The sequence below is a fragment of the Pholis gunnellus genome (assembly GCF_910591455.1).
Source record: "Pholis gunnellus genome assembly, chromosome: 14".
Classification (NCBI taxonomy): domain Eukaryota; kingdom Metazoa; phylum Chordata; class Actinopteri; order Perciformes; family Pholidae; genus Pholis; species Pholis gunnellus.
The window spans coordinates 11,400,877-11,418,610 of NC_136541.1; the positions used below are offsets into that span (position 1 = coordinate 11,400,877).

At 43.3% G+C, this 17,734-nt stretch overlaps 1 protein-coding gene across 1 annotated transcript; it reads left to right on the top strand.

The window, feature by feature from the left end:
- Positions 1 to 8,014: 8,014 nt before the first annotated feature.
- Positions 8,015 to 17,734, top strand: LOC306706058 (SH3-containing GRB2-like protein 3-interacting protein 1; the record flags this gene model as incomplete). Its single annotated transcript, XM_079172969.1, is given in 24 exon segments — positions 8,015 to 8,073; positions 8,409 to 8,454; positions 9,371 to 9,427; positions 9,819 to 9,876; positions 10,451 to 10,626; positions 10,771 to 10,782; positions 11,341 to 11,352; positions 11,776 to 11,800; positions 12,279 to 12,342; positions 12,473 to 12,543; positions 12,651 to 12,725; positions 12,823 to 12,891; positions 12,978 to 13,739; positions 15,094 to 15,215; positions 15,323 to 15,473; positions 15,629 to 15,685; positions 16,000 to 16,111; positions 16,299 to 16,327; positions 16,330 to 16,495; positions 16,578 to 16,710; positions 16,807 to 17,009; positions 17,276 to 17,346; positions 17,450 to 17,608; positions 17,712 to 17,734. Coding segments are annotated over 20 exon segments (2,367 nt in total). The 5' UTR covers positions 8,015 to 8,073; positions 8,409 to 8,454; positions 9,371 to 9,427; positions 9,819 to 9,876; positions 10,451 to 10,575.

Sequence of the window (17,734 nt, forward strand, 5' to 3'; positions counted from 1 at the left end):
GGTAAGCTCATTAACAGTTACTCCAGGACGCCTAACAACGGCTACAAATAAACCACAGTAGTGGGAATAGTCAACCAAAGAAGGGATGACACGAGATAAAGGTCTTAGGTTCTGTTTACGGCTTCCTAAATAGTCTGAGTTTCTGTATTTGGAACATGTTTGACTTGATTGTCTCAAAAGTACTGAAACTTGCACTTGCTGTGCATTAAAGAAACAGTAATGAGTAGCCTACAGGGTTTGTGTGTCTGCGTCTGATTACACTCTCTTACATTTCACCCACGTCACTGACATACAATCTCCCAACATGTGAGAATAGAGACGGCAGACGGAGAGAAAACGCACCATGTGTAGGTTCAAATACGTCACTGTTTTTTGTGTTTTAATGTTCGTCTTTTAGAAATACATGACCTCCACAGCGGAAACCTTTCTACCCCAAACACACACACACACACACACACACACACACACACACACACACACACACACACACACACACACACACACACACACACACACACATCCTTTCTTTATCAGTGAGGATGAGTCACTCTGCGTAGATAGTCTAATATGCAGCCATTAAAGCAGCTGACTAATCAAACCATTGCTTTGACTGAAGCACCAGTTTTTCTACCAAACTGTAACACAAGAGCATAATACTATTAGGATGAGTTTGTCCTTTGCCTCTCTCTCTCTCTCTCTCTCTCTCTCTCTCTCTCTCTCTCAGTCTAAAATGTGAGTGAGCATGTGTCATGATCACAGCTGACAGTGTGTACTCTGCAGTGGTAGACACACTGTCCTCCTCCAGTGTGACACATTTGTTTCCCAAAAAACGTGTCACGCTGGAACTTGTAAAGCTCCAGTGTGACAACTTGCAGTTGTGTGGAGTCGATATACTTTTCTTCAGTTTCCAGAGTGCTATAAAAACAAGTTTTTTCCAACTGCTTCTTAACAAAAAGTCTCATCTGTCTTCAGTTTTTCTGCAGAATAAAATCCATCCTCTCAAAATTGGACAAATGATTTTCTCTTGTTCTAAAGTCTAACCTTTGACAGCCCAGACCGCATTATTCTGATCCATCAGCTAAAGCACAAGTGTCTCTCTTTAGATGGGTTTTCCTCATATTTATGGAAATTCTTGCTCATCCTCATGCTTCCATATCCTGCAGGCAAACCTGAGGCTCGACTGTTGGTCCAATCCTCTTCTTCATTTATTTGCCCCATTTGGCCATACCATTCAAAAATATGTCTCTTCCATTAGTATGTTGTGGACATTTAATTTAATCTCTCTTTAATTAAAGCCCCTGAAAGCTTGTTTTCAATTCTCAAGTTTTGTCTCCAATATCAAATATTCATGCCCAAATAAGCAACCGTCAAAGTTTAAAAAACACTCCTAGTTTTTATTTATTGAGAAAATATCCGAGCGAACCTGCTTCATCAAGACGCTGTTGATGTGGTTTGATTAAATTTACCTTCAAAACATCTTGCCCCCCTTGTGTTGAACCATATCCAAATGTATTTCCTTGATTTGAAATTTGACTAGACTTCAATGATGAAGTTGACGATGAAGTTTCAGTTTATTTTGTTACTCATAGTAAGTTATCCATATCCATGCTGTCATATTCAAACAAGTCAATTACTTAACTTGTTGGTATCACTCAGACTTCTCTATTTAACCTCCACAACAGTCCAGAACATTACAGCAATACCTCTGAACAAGATTTGGAAAATAAACAGTCTTACTCCTATTATTTCCTCCTTTCACTGGTCCCGCTTTAGTCGCAGACTATTGGTACAAACGGCACTGCATGGTATACATTGCTGAACTCCTTCCCCTAAGATACCTGAGGTGCTTTTATCAGAGCTTTTATCTGTCGCTCACTCAAAGACAAAATCATGTGGTTCAGTAACTGACCAAAAAGCTGATGAGATAATCTTTCCTCTTCTGTTAAATCTTTTTTCAGTCTATTCGTGATTTCAACAAAGAACTTAAGGAGACTTACGGCTTTTATAACAGTGCCTGACCTCTTATTTTTATCCTGTGTGTTGTCGGTATGTCTCTGGGTGAGTGATGCTTTTGTCCCACTTTTTGGATTTGTGCATTTATCTTTGCTCCTGTAAAGCTCAAGAGCCCAAAAAATAGAAACAGAAATTAAATTTCACATTTTAATTATTGTACCAAAATAACCACTAACACAAATATAGCACATCCTTGTTTTGTCTCTCTCTTTAAAGCACATCAAAGTGAACATTTAGACACACTCTGATTCAAGCAGAAATAATTTTCTCCAACAGTGCGTTATATTATGTGAAACCTTGTATAATATGTATGCAGATGGCTGTAGAGTGTCTGCTCGAGGCAAGCCGAGAGGTGCTACCAAGGGACAGCAGCCATGTGACCATGGTTGCAGGGATTGGTTTAGTGCAGATGTGACATCAGCGAGCCTCCCTCTCCCTCCCTCCTCCCTCTCCCTCCCTCCTCCCTCTCTCTCCCAGTCTTTCTCTGCCTCTCTCTACCTCTCTCTCTCTGCACTGCTCTGCTTTTTTTCTCCTTTGCCTTTCCTCAGCGTCCCCCCTCTCAGAGATGGCGTGTGTCGGTGCTGCTCGGGCGGCCGGGGCCTAACGTGCACACAGAGAGGACCCCCCCCTCCCCCGCCCCCATCCCTCTTATTTGCTGCATATTCCTCGGGTGTCTCTTTTGACTGTGTCCTCCGCTGCTGCTGCTGGCTCTTGAGATCTTCCCCCACCCCACCTCCCTGTGCGGGTGTCTGGGAGTTGGGCCCTTGGGGGTGGAGGGAATCAACATCGTGTGCTTCGCTGGGGAGCTGTGCAGAATTAGCTATGCCCTGCCCAGGCATCCTTTGACCGGCTGGATTTCTCCATTTCTGTCCGCCTGCGCACCGGAGGACAACATAGGATGAACATCGGCAGTCATGATGCAAGGTAAACGATCTGTGCACTCCTTCCCTCTGCGTCCTCCTCCTGCCCTCTTGTGTCCTGCTGGGCCATTGAAGCTAATGAATCCAGTGATGTGATCCGTCGTAACGTGAGGACCTTTGAGCTGCAATGAGCTACGTGCAATGACCAGTGTGACGGTGTCATTCTGAGTGTGTGTGTGTGTGTGTGTATTTGTGAGACGTTGTTTGTGACAGATTGAGAGAAAATGTATGAGAGCAAAGGTGTGTGAGGTGTAATTTGTAAAGGAAGAGCAGTGCGGTCGTGCACTTGCTAATGTCTGGTTGTTTGTGTGTTTACATGTGTCTGCATGTCTCTGTGTGCATGTGTGCACATTATAGTTCTGTCTGTAGCTACACACTCAGTCTGTATCATAGCAATCATAGCAATACGTGTTTCAGGAGTGGAGGAATCTGCTCTCATTCATTCCTCTGCTGCTGTTGCTGTCCGTGCATGATGTTATATCATGCCAAAAGGATGATTAAACAATGCATAATTTGGTGCCTGTGTTGCATACTTTGAAGTAAAGAATGCTGTACCAAAGTTAACGGTGGTGAAATGAGGTAAAGTACATTGTAAACTATGATGGAGGAGCTGAATCATAGATCTAACCCTCCATGACAGTTGCTGGGCCTTTACCATCCATTAATGCCAACGTGGTAATGGAAGTTGGCTATTATTAGCAAAAGGCCTGCAGTCAGCCTACCATGATATTGTCAGTTCATGGGCTACACAACAAGGCAGATGTCACAGGCTCATCATAGCCCTCGTACACACACACACACACACACACACACACACACACACACACACACACTATAAACTGTCAGGTGTAGTTGCATTCAGTACATTTGATTTTGACTCAAACATGGCTGCAGAACACAAGTGCTGCAATTGCAACCTTTTTGTTAATGCAACATTTGGTTTTATCATCTCTCAAAATAATGCAATGCAATATCTCCAGAACATGTATTATAATGTTAGACAACCTAGAAATGAGAATCTAAGTCGTTTATCAAATATGTGAAAATGAACTCTTTTTGACCTGTAAGTATACAACTGTGGATCGACTCCATGGTCCGTACCGGTGGTTCTGCATGTCTCAGCCCTGTAACTACAAATCAAACATACTTTACACTAATGTCAACCAGCAAACAGAGAATGGCGTACGGTGTTACATTGATTTCCTTTCTTCCAAGCAGCCTCTTGATGCAGTTAATCCCAGGACTGTATAAAATCAACTTGCCAAAACCTGAAACATGTGCAATCCATTCCAGGGAACACTTAAAAAGACAAAAGGATGCTCTATGCATCATCCAACCACACTGCAAAGCCAATTAGAAGGTGGACTGAGAAGCTAGACAACATAGAAAAGAGTGTTTTTACAGTAGAATATGAAATATATTATAATCATCAGTAGGTGGTGGTAATGTACCATTTGTTTGTTTGCTCACTGCCAAAGACAAGGTTTAGTTGGTAGATGCTTATGGGAAGCTAACACAATGTTCTTCACATTTATATAAAAATATACTGGAGGTCAAGTCAACAACACAGAAAATAGAAATACTGTATTTACAGGTACACACACACACATGGAGTTAAAGTGTAGGGCCCGGGGTGCTTGCAACGTGTATCAGCTCTGACGTTGTTCTGAAATAGTTGGTCCCAACTTTGGTTGTATTGCTTTAGTCTTTCTTCTTTGATTCAATCCTCCTCTCTTATCACTGGCCACTGAGGCATGGTGTTGTTAAGCAGGCAGTGTTGGTGTAGCAGAGCAGAGGTAGGTGTGCAATGAATTTTCACACCTATACACAACAGACATCCAGCATGGATAACTGACAGTTTGTCTGTTTTAGGAATTTACAAAAACTGAAGCAGTGACAGCAGGGACGGTCTTCTTGCTGGTTTGTTCAGATATTTGTTTGAAACTCCATCATCAGAGATGTGAGAGTCCGCTGCTGAAAAGGTTGACTGCGATGAGCTTGTCAGAAAACCAAACCTAGAGGATAAAAAAGTTACATTTTAGGGTCATTTTTTACCTTAGAAATAATAGTACAAAAAAAAAAACATTTCTTCTGGAGCTTTCAGTCGCATCTGGTAGCTTTCATCTGCACATGTTTGCTCACTTGTAAACTCCATGCACTGATGAATCTCACTTCAGTTACCAGATTTCTTCTGGAGCTTTCTGCTTATGAAGACTAGAAGATGCGGTTGAAAGAATTCTAGCAAGTGGACCTTGACTTGAGAGTAAGAAAGTTGGAATGTCGTGAAAATGTTTTGAATCAAGTTAAAAGTTGCTGTTTAATGACCGGATATCACGTCTCAGATGTTTGAGTTTCCCTGAAACATTTCAACATTTTGTCAAGTTTAGAGTGACTCAATGAATTTCATACCATTTCTTTTGTGTCAAAGCATGACTTTTGAAACCCTATTTTTTAAGTGGAATGTTATAGTAAAGAACGATGCTGCGTCACGTTATGAGTTACTGATAAATGGTCAGCAGTCATGTGTGAAGTATCTGCCCTTTTTAGTAAGCAGAGTAACACAAATCACCACTGTGGTCCTAGCAAAGGCTTTAGCTGAAATGTGTCCTTTATTGTATTGTTCAGCAAGTTTGTCAGATATTAATGTCAGGATTGATTCTCTATTTTCACTCCTTATCACAGAAGACACATGCAGGTTAGAAGTGGACAGAAGGCTCGCTGTCTCCACAGATAAAGAGCCGTGATGCAGGAATAATCTGTGCTACTGAGCAGCCCGGCTATAGCTACTAATACATCACAGGCCCTGACACGTCCTTCAGTACCCAGGAGAGCTTCGTCGCACGTGAAGCCGGGCTGAGCACCAGGCTTTCAAAATGCAACAACAGATACATGACTCTGTATTGAAATAATATTTATTTCAAGTACTTTATTGGAATATAAAACGAGACATCAACAACGCGAGATGTCTGTTTAGGGCACACAGTACAGTATGTTCCTGTTCTTTTAAAACACAGCTCAGAAATCACAAAACGATATCATGAAACAGAGAAGAACACAAACTGAGCTGCGTCTGAGAAGCACAAAATGTTCATCCACCCAACTGTCCATCACGTGTCCCTGTTGCTCTTGTATGGATGTGAGAATCAACTGTGCTCTCTTGTCGTCTAAGACACTGTTATGCAAACACGTCACTTGTCTCTTTTGGAAGAAAAAAAACATGTTACACAGCCAATATATAAAAAAGAGAAAATTCCTTTTTCTTCAGGGGGTTTAGCTGTTAGTCTGTGTGTTTTACTAATATGGTAAACTGTCTTTCTTTTATCAGAGGTATCATACAGGTACGTGTTAAATACAACATATTACATCTTTAACCCGAGGGAAGCAGGAGGATTGTCAATGTTAACGAACTCATTAAGCTTCATTAAGTCGCCACACTCATGACTCTCTGGATAGAAATGTCCGTCTGTCTGTGGTCCGTTGGTCTGTCGGTCCACACTGAAATGTCTCAACAGTTATTGTAAGGATTGACATGACATTTTCTACGGACAGTCGTGATCTCCAGAGTGTGAATCTTTCCAACTTTATTGGTTCTTTGACTTTTCCTTCAGCGCCACAAGCTGGTCAAAGTTTTTATCCAGGAACATTTCTCTCACCTCAGCTGTGCTCTGTGGTTCGTGTTGGTTAGCAGCTGTTAACATGCTAACACACTAAACTAACTGACAAACAAAGTCATAGAGTCACATCTGCGCTGGCCTTCATCTTACTCAGCATTTCTTTCATCCGTCTTTCTGAGAAAATGAAGCATGTTCCTGAGGTTTACTCTCCATTTTCGAAGATTAAATCAAACATCCACTACAGCAGCTGCTGCTTTAAATTCAAACAACAACATATACTTTGTGTGCACAACAAAAACTACAGCTTCCATGAAAACTTGACGAAGTGACGATGAGCACAACGGCGCGGCTCATCGTCACTTAATTTCATCCATATCCATAAAATTCACCAACACTCAATTAGCCAACTCTTTAGCTATAATCTCTGCTGGCTTAAAGCGTTTGCTGTGTTCACTCCTCTCTGTCCTGCTGTTATCAAAGACATGTCTGAGCGCACCACGCCCCTCGACTCTCCTCTTTTTGTCATGCTGTGATGTTTAGCCTAGGTCTAGGGTAATTAAATGCCACTAAAAAAACGTTCTTATCCAAACATATGAAGCGGGCCACACGACACACTGTTAAAAACGGCTTTTTTCTTTTTGTTTAATAGCATTGTTACGAATGTCAGCAGGTTTTTGGATACGGTTTTGGTCCTCCTGGAACATATTTTATAAGACAACAAATCCAAAAACCTCAAAGACTTTACCATAACACGGGAACATATAAAAACAAGCAAATCCTGAAATGTGAGAGGCCGTAAACTGCACTGGCATTTTCCCTTTAAAAATAACTGAAACAATCATTCAACATAAATTAATCAATTTCTGTCAGTCCACTGACACAGAGGTAGCGTTACTCTAGAATCACACCTATAGCAATATTTAACTATGCAGGAACTTTCAGGCTTTCATTGAATTATGTCCTTTTTGTGTGTAGTTCCAGTCGTCCTGATTCGAGCGCAGTGTGGTGCCAGCCGTCAGTGCTGCAGGCGTCTTGGCACCCAGTCCGGCTGACGGTTGCTGCCTAGTAGATCTCTCCCCACTCGCCCCTGAATCTCACTAATGAAGTGGACACATTGATCAGCCTTTGCTCGTGTTTTCTTTCCATTTTATACAGTCAGGGAGGGGACACTTAAGGGGATTTGCATCTGCGCTGCTTCATTTTATTTGGAGGCTTTCTCCAGATGGCAGGATGTTTGTGTCCTGAATCGATACATTAATTCATATCAACTTATTGGGGTCACTGTGTTTCCTGTGTATCCGCTATGACAGTTTCCTCCTCAAGTTACTGTACATCAAACTGTTACTCTTTTCGTGTTATTTGCTTTTAAGTGCATTTTAACGACAAGACAGTTAACTTTATATTAGGCTCTAAAGCATTGAATTAATTCTTCATGATGTTGTTCTCCCTCTCTCTGCAATAGGACTGAAAAACCGAACCAGGAAAGCCCTGGGCTTACGCAAGAGAGACAAGGATACAGATGCAACGTGAGTTTGCTCAGGCGCATAATTAACATGCTGAGTTTTCCAACCACCCAACTCTGAAACGGCTTGAAAATTCATCAGTTTGAGAACGTGAATTAATAGAGGGAACCTAAATAGTCTTATGGTACTGTCCAAGTTATGTCTCCAGCCTTGGCAAATATTGAATGGTATTTATATATATATATACATATACATATTTTGTCCAATGTCCAATATGTAATTTTTTTGGTTTTGTTTATATTAGTCAAGGTTAGATTGTATCAGTACCAAAACTCAAATTGTGAATTTGAACTGGTCTTATGATATAATTGGTTTCTTCTTCCCTGCTGTTCAAACAGGAGTTCACCTGACAAAGAAGGAACTGGAAGCGGAAAGAAAGGAAATGTATGTAAATTTGTACGTTTTCAGTGAAAAAAGTGTGACGTTTCCTCTCTGTTATCACTCTTCCTCTCAGGGTTTGTAAGGATATCGTCCTATTTAACAAAGGAACTCATCCAAGTACAGAAGTGATAAAGTGATACTTTAGACATTGTTATGTACCACTGCCCCTGATTAACAGTGTGTTACAACACAGCTATAACTGCATTTAAAGGATAACTTCGGTTTATTACAACTTGGGTCCTATTTTTTTGTAGTTGTGGTCGTAGTTTGTGATGATAACTTTTCACCGCAGTCAATTCTGAGATCTAGAAACATGGTGACATCGAGGCAACAAAGTCTGACGAGGCAAGAAACATGAGAAGTCAGACAATCTCGTAAACAAGCCAACAACATTTTATCGAAACCACTTCATTATCGGTAAAAACAAAAGTGAACCCATCTGAAATCAGTAATCATCCCTCATCGCACACAGCTACGTCAACTATGATAGGTTAAAGTTAAACCAGAAAGACTAAAGAGTCTACTAGAGTCTATTGTAATGGATGTTTACAACCAGTTTGGGTTCTAATGTTACCGTTTGTTTTTTCTTCCAAATAAGTTAACATAACATTGGGGGTTTAAGTTAAATTGATTCTTTATCTTAACGCTCAAAGCTCTTGCTCTGTCTTACTTATTTTTAGCAATTTTGCCACAATTCACTGTGACATAATGTTATTGTTACCGATAGGAATTACAGGAATAAGAACAACCATATTGTAATACACCAGACTCTTTTTCGAAAGAAATTATACTATTTGTTCGTCATTTATTGACAGAAATAATTATTTGCACTGCCACTTTTAGACTGCCTTTACTTGCTGTAGGCTTTATGTAGCTCTCCTTTTTTATTATTCTGTCTGTTCTCCATTTTCTTCGCTAGAAAAAGGCCAATGGAGCACCGAATGGTTTCTATGGGGAGATTGACTGGGACAGATATGTAAGTACACTCCTTGTTCTACTTGCTCGTCCTCCTTCTCAATGTTTCTGACCAAGCAGCGACCTTGCAGCTTTGCCATGATGAAATACTTGCACTGCGCTGTGGCCATCGGTGTCACGCAACACTAGGTGTAAAATTACCGAGTAAACAGTGAGAATAGTGATAGCTGCATAATCTGTGAGTCAGCAGGAGCTTCAGCCAGGAAGTTGAACGTCTCAGGCATGACATCTGCGAAATCTGATCCGCATTGATATGCAGAGCTGTTCACAGGGAAGAGTTTAGCGATGTTACAGTGTGTGACAGACTGGAAACGGTTATCACCTTTCTCCTCTCTCTCTCTCTCTCTCTCTCTCTCTCTCTCTCTCTCTCTCTCTCTCTCTCTCTCTAACAGGCCTCTCCTGACGTGGACGAGGAGGGCTTCAGCCTCCGGCCCGGTGAAGAGGGCGATGATATCCTTTCAGTGATGAGAGCGAGCAGTCTTGGGACTCTTCTCCTGCAAAACTATTGACCTGTTTGGCTGAGTGACTCATTGGATGAGTGCTTCTCCGCATTAAATAGGCCAAATCAATACTCTCTCCCTCTCTTGCCACATCACATGAGTATGCCCCTGCAGCTGCAAAAAAAAAAAAGAAAAAAGAAAAAGAAAGGAGCAGGAGGGCCTCCGGACAGTCACATTACCTTCAGATTGCCTTTCCAGTTGTCACTGAGCCACAGTAGTCATTAACAACTGACCCCCAGCTCACTGGTATTTTAAGTTGTTTTCTCCCGCAGGTGTCAGCAGCTGTAGGTTTGAAATAGATTCATAGAGAGCTGGTACAGAGGAGACTACCCACGAGCACGATGATTTAACCGGGTGTCAGTTAAAGCAGGTGTATTGTAGTTAACTGGGACACAGCAGACAGAGACACAGAGCTGACATCTCCCTCCTCTTTCGAGAAATTTAAAAGAGCACGTTATCTTAAAATGGATTGAATTAGCCTCCGTATTTCACATTATTCTACTTTGTCCTTGACACGTGTTCACCGGCTTCCAAAGGGAAGCAGTTTTTCTCCTCCAGCGACTCCGAGGAAGACGAGGACAGCAAGAAGAAGTTCAAAATTAAAATCAAGCCGCTGGTGGCGGACAGTGCCAAGTGTGTCCCTCCGTCTATGGACGAGCTAAAAGCCTCAGTGGGAGGCCTAGCCCTCTCTCCATCTCTGGTGAGTGCTGCTGAACAACACACTCTTGATCTATACTGAAGGGAACACACGCTGCAATTTATATATTGTAACAGCTGTTGAATTCTGTCTTACACCCTCCCCGTGGTTCTCTTTTCTCCTCTCTTCTCTGCTGTCATCTTGTAGAAGAGAAGTCCGGTAAGCCTCTCATTCATTTCCACATCTGTATCACCACCAACAAGGATCCCATGGCATGAATTCACTTGAGATGCTTGAGAAAGTTTTTATCTCCGTTTGATAGTTCATTGATAAATCGTCTTTATAGCGTCACCCTTTTTTCTGCATGCAGTTTGTGTCTCACCCTCAGAGTCCTTTTCTGTCATATATAGTCCTTAAAAATACCCCACCTTGGTTTTTTTTCTTCTGTTTAGCCACAGCTTTACTTGAACCTGTCTGGCAAAGTGTCTGTGCTACATAATGCACGGTAAACATAACACTCACACAAAGCTCCAAACCCATTGATTTGGTCTCAGCGGAGCTTACAAGCCGAGCAACCTGCTAAATTGAACGCCGTGTGTGTTGCTGGTATTGTCCTCATAATCTCAAAGGTGTTATGGCTCATGTTGCATTATTAAGGCTTTGCGGTGCAAGTAAAGAGGTGCGATGTGTGCAGTTTTTAGTGTTGTGTCCATTTGACTGATTATTCACTCACTCTCTGACCCAGGTCTGTTCTCTCTTCCTTTTTGCTGGTCTCAGAGACGCAGCCCGGTGAGTGTCTTACGCCATCTGCTGGCTGTTTCTGAGAAACACAGCTCTCTAATCTCTGCTGTCTGATCTGTCTCCAAACATGTAGTGCAGAAAGTTAAAGGATATGCATCAAATAAGAATAAGACATCTAAGTCAATCGTCATTTAGTATTAAGTAGTGCTAAGTATAGAGAAAAATGTGATATTTCTGGTGACAAAACGAAATGCATTTCCTTTTGTTTACATGAATATGTTTTCTTGATATGACTAAAGTGATCTACCTTATTTAAGATTCCGCTGAATATGTCTGCTTTGGTACTTGTTTTAAGAAAAAAACAATTTAAAGATGATTTAAGATGGACGTTTGTTTGTGGTGTTCATTGTCACAATATATTGTTTGCCTTTATCCTCATTTTATCTTGTGTTTGGATTCTATCTTTTACAGGGGCAGATGAAAAGGAATTTGTCCTGTAAGTACACCTATTGCTAACATGCTTACAGTGACAATGCAAACGTGCTGATGCTTAGCAGGTCAAATGTGTATCATGTTCACGGTTTTAGTTCAGCGTGTCAGCATGCTGACATTTGCTGATTAGCGCTAAGCACAAAATACAGTTGAGGCTGGTGGAAATGTCAGTTTTTCACGAGTTGGACATAAACCAAAGTGTTGGAAAAAACTGAAATTTTGACCTGATGATAGCGTTAGATGAAAACATTCATGGATCACCAAAGTGACTGATGGGAACATGAATGTCTGTATCAAATTATGCAGCAAGGCCAAGATCCTCCTTGAGGCAAACCTGAGATTTCTCAGTCTGGACCAACTAACAGGCCGACATTACCATCCCGAGAGCCTCACCGCTAGATAGACTATAAATAAGCTTTTTGTGATATAAGTAAATACAAGAGCTATATAGAGCAACAGTTGAGTTTGCTTGTGTTTCTCAGGTGAAGAGATTGCCAGACCCAGACGCTCCACCCCCACACCAAGTCCTGCCCCTGACACGCCAAGGTCTGTCCCTGTTATAGCATTACTGACCACTGACTGACCTTCAGTCCATATGTTATTGGTACCACTACAGATGAGCCTTGAATAATGTCAGAGCAGGAGTTTGTTTTTGATTGTATGTTCCCTCTTGCAGTGACAGGCTGTCGCAGAACGTTCCTGCCTTTTTTGGGCTGCCGTCAGAGACCAAATATGCCAGATATGATGGTCTGTTCCCTATTGATATTACATCACCTTAATTGACACTACGCACGTCATGCAGCAGAAGCATATTACAAGACGTTTATTGTTTCTTTGTCCTAATCCGATCACAGTGGTCCCTGCTGATGCATGGGGAGAATCAAGACCGCGCTCAGAATCACCGCTGAGCAGAAGTTTCCCAACAGGAGGTGAGTTGGCATGAGTGAACCTCAGTAACATCAGGTCATATTTGAAATGTTGTACTCTGTAGTGCTGAACTGGACTGAACTGTCACGCGTGTTGCAGCTCCTCCTCCGCTTCCTCCAAAAAACATTCCATCAAGAAGTCATTACGCCTCTTCTTCAGATTGTGCTGGTAAATTCAGCTTCAACAACCAGCATTGTTTATCCGCTAAATCCCTTGAGAGCTTTGTTCTAAATGCTGCCTCCTAATCTTTGCAGCTCGTCTACCCAATGGAAGGGCAGGTCGCAGGTCAGCCCCCATCTACCTGAACGTCCTGTCTCCCGCTTCTTACCGGGGCTCCTCGGCCCCCGACCTGGACGACGTGTTTGGCCCCACGGACGGCACCCGCACCGACGAGGAAACAGTGTCTCCCAGATGGGTTACTTTCACCAGCGACAGACCCCCGCCGCCCGATGAACCCGCGCCCCCTCCGCCACCGGACTCTCCTGCTCCAGAGACGCCCTCGTCGACGCCCTCCACCCCCTGCCTCTCTCCAGGACCGCCGCCCAACGAGCCCCCGCCTTCGCCTCCGTCGCTTTCGCCCGGGTCTCCTCCTCCTTTCACGCCACCAGAATCACCCCCCTCCATCGTGCTCGGACCTCCTCCTCCGGATGAGCCAGCCCCTCCCCTGCCTCCCGACTTCTCCCCCTCGAATTCGCCTCCTCTGTGCTTCGACGACGAGGGGACCGATGAAGAGGTGCTGCAGTTTGCAGAGTACTGTTCGTCCCCGGCCCCCACCAGCCCCGTGCCCCCTCTGCCAGCAGAGCGGAGGTCTCCTCGGCCAGGAGTCACATCTCCTCTGGTCCTGGGGGGCGTGGGGGGAAAGAGGACTCCAGAGGGAGCGTACCTGAGAGATGATATCCCAGACTTTGTGGGTTCACCCAGAGAGCTGACGCCGAGCTTCAGGGGCACGCCACCTCCTCTCCCTCCAACCATGTACAGGTCTATTATGTCTTCCCCAGGGCCCTACTCAGGCAGCAGTGAGTACACATGGTCTCTTTCTAAATGTCTTCAGTGATAACTAAGCTGCCTGCACAAGATTGGAGCAGTCTATTTAAACTCTGGAGTGTCCTTTAGGCTGGTTTGTTTGAAAAAGTGAGAATGACGCTGCCATGCATACCATCGAAACATCACACAGAGATGTTTCAAATGCAGTTCCTCTTGCTCCGTCATGGTCTGTTCACATTTTGTCATATAATCTGAACCAGCTATCAAACAGTCATCACCATCTCATGAACAGCAGCCATTTTTTTAGGTTTGCTGTTTCTTTATCAGTAAATATAAACATTATTCCTATTTCTATGATTTTATTTGGTGGATACACAGTGAAACGTATTACTGTTACTACCTGACTCATTTATTATGTAGGAAGCACATAAGAGTGACACAATTACGAAAATTCTATATAATGTTGCCTGCTACATTCACTTGATACTAAATAGTATAACATTATATTCATACAGTCACCAAAAATAAGGATTTCATAATTTATGTAACACTTGATTAACTGATAATGTTGTACAAATGCCAACTACTGTTATTGTAACTCGTAAGGATGCAAAGAATATGATAATTTCATTATTAGACATATTCATTACTTCATCAGTATAAATGTAAAACCTCTTTTGAGGTCAGAGTGGTTGATGTAACTATTCAAAGTACATAATCACATTATCACATAATCTTCCGTTTTATGAGAAACTTTCAGTATTGCTTTGTTGGTTTGAGCTACACTGGCTAATGAAAGTACTTCTTCTCGTTCACTTGTTCTAGAAAGAGTTCTCACAACACTGCTGCCCTAAAAGAAATATACATCATATGTTAACATAATGTATTTAATTAAAGCTATTTCGTAATCACAGATCAAAGCGTTATTTATAATGTCATAAGCAACACTGATTGTGAGGCAAACAAAAATTGTACATTTATTTCAAATACAATTTTATTTTTGACTAACCCACAATTGGTGATTATAGATAACGGATGTCCCATGTCAGACGTTTATTAAAGGAGCCTCAACAGCAGCATTCACTGACCACCTATGTCACAGGGTCGAGTGTGATGAATCAGTTGAAAAGAGTTAGAAGTAAGAGATGATTGTTTTTTTCATTACTTGTAGAAGTAAAATATGTTAAAATACCACAAACAGCTCTTCAAAATATTCTTGAATTTTGCCCACAATTTCCGGTCGAAAGAATGTTCCGGTGGGGGGGCGAACAGTACTCGCTCTGTGAAAGTGACATGAGTGGTAATGTTTGAGCTGATGTTGAATGATAATCTCTCTCACTGTGATCTGAAGGCAGTGCTAACCACAGACACTGGTATGTGCCGCAGGCCCCTCGTCCCCAGCTCGTCCCGCCACGCCTCAGTCTCGAGGCAGTCCGGTCCCTCCGCCTCCTCCTCCTCGACCGTCCTCGCGACCAAAGCTGCCCCCAGGGAAACCATTCACAGACCCGGTACATGTCAAAAGTCCTTTGTCTCTGGTTGCTTTCCTCTCCTTTGATGACAGTCTCTCTGTTATTTGAATAAAATAGGTTCAATTGTTGTTGTGTGCTCTGTCCAGACTCGGCCCTTCAGTCCGCCGGTTTCAGGCAGCCCCCCACCTTTCGCCCCCCTGGCCCGGGCAGAGAGCTCTTCCTCCATCTCCTCCATTACTTTACAGAGTGCAGCATCCACTCCAACCTTAGGACGGGACCTCAACATGTCCGCCGCAGGTACACTGCCGGCATCGCCATCTTGCTCTTCCTGTTTTACTTTAGCCTCTCATCTCAGTCTGTGTCCACGTTGTCTGTCGCTCATCATCGTGTCCTTGCCTCACACTTTTGTCCCTCTCCATGATTCTCTCCTCCTCATGTCTCTGCTCACTCAGAGGCCTCACAGCCTCTGGTATGGTTTGACCACGGCAGGTTTTATTTAGCTTTTGAAGGTGAGTCGAGCCAGATTGCTACTGTAGTCCCACCAGTGCATGGGCCAAAAGCAACTGCCCTCCTTTTACCTGCAGCCCTCTCCACGCTCATGCTCACTGAGCCAGAATGTTGCCGCCCATCCCATCCCATCCCATGTCCCGCTCACTCACCCACGATCTGGTTTCTAGATGGATTGTTGAGTTTTAATTGTTTGCTTATTTTGGGTTTATACTCATCTATCCCTTGTGTACAACCCATAGCTAAATATTTGAGCAAGACATTAGACATAGTCTACATGTACATGTTGTGTATTTAGTGTGTGTGTTTTCGACAGGATGCTCCAGAGGACCCAGTCCACTCACCATGGGACCCCAGGACACTCTGCCAGTGGCGGCTGCCTTCACAGAAACTATCAATGCCTACTTCAAAGGCGCAGACCCCAGCAAGTAGGCCCACATTTTCTTGTTTTGGACGACCAGAATGCATTGATGAAATTCAGAAATGTATCATTTTGTTGTGAGTAGCAAGATGCAGGGTCTCCTTTTATAGACTAATAAAGTGAATACATTCCTGGCACATGCAAACAGATATTGACACCAAAAGGGATTCTGGGAGTGTGTGTTTTTATTTCAGCATGATCTCTGAGATCTGCCTCTTCCCTCCCTCTGTCCCAGATGTGTTGTGAAGATCTCAGGGGAGATGGTGCTGTCCTTCCCCGCGGGCATCACCAGGCATTTTGCCAGCCACCCAACTCAACCCATCCTCACCTTTTGCATCAGCAACTACAGCCGACTGGAGCAGGTCCTCCCCAATCCACAACTGTTGTGCTGGTAAGAATTACAATACAGGCAAACACACAATACAATATCACTGGTCTTTGTTTGTACCAAATACGCCCCTCTCGTCCCTCAGTGACTCCATAACAGACAGTATGGACACCAAGGAGTTCTGGGTAAATATGCCAAACTTGATGAGCCATCTGAAAAGAGTGGCTGAACAGAAGCCTCAGGCGACATACTACAACGTGGACATGATCAAATATCAGGTATCAAATATCCATTTATCTATGTCTCTAGCTGATCTAACTTTAGTATCTATCCATCCATATACCTCAACGTCTTGTGTTTCTGTGTGATCTCAGGTGTCAACAGAGGGGATCCAGTCCAGTCCTCTGAACCTGGCGGTGAGCTGGAGAGGCGACGCCATAAACACAGACCTTAGAATAGACTACAAATACAACACAGAGGCCATGGCCGCCCCCGTGCCACTACACAACCTCCAGTTCCTGGTTCCTGTGGATGGAGGCATGGCCAAACTCCAGGCCATGATCCCCCCCGCCACCTGGTAAGGGCTTGCAATCAGAATCGGCACGTGGGTCTCATGTACAGGGGCTAAGGCCAACCTCGCACCATTACCGACCCTTTGGACCAAATTATGGGATGTTTAGATGCTATGTTGCAAGTTTGAAATGTGTGTTTTTCGATCAAAAAGTGCTACATAAGACTGAAAATGTAATATGTCTTCATGGACATGCAATTTGCTTCCTATGGCTTTAATGCATATCAGACAGCAACATGTCCTCTGTCATGTGGAATTACTTTCTCATAAAGGAATCCAGAGCAGCAGACGATACAGTGGAAAATCCCAAGTCTCTCTCATAGATCTGAAAATGGAGGCAAGTGTTCTTTTTTGTCTTCGTTCATTATATTTTCTGTTATGTGACTGGATTGAACTGAAACCCCAGTTACAAACCATATCTATATGTATCGGTCTCCTAGGAGTAGGGGCTCTTCTGGGCCGGTTCCAGATCACAGAAGGTCCCTGTAAACCCTCACAGCTGGCAGTCCAGTTCAGCAGTGAGGGGTGCACTCTGTCAGGGTGCGACATCCAGCTGGTTGGGACTGGCTACCGGCTATCGCTGATCAAGAAGAGATTTGCTGCAGGTCAGTTTGAGTATCAGAAATGTGTGTGACCTCTTCTAAATGCACACAGACACTCCAGGCTGAACGCCTCCGCCTCTCTGACGTGTTTCGTTTTGCTTCACAGGGAAATATTTGGCGGATAATTAG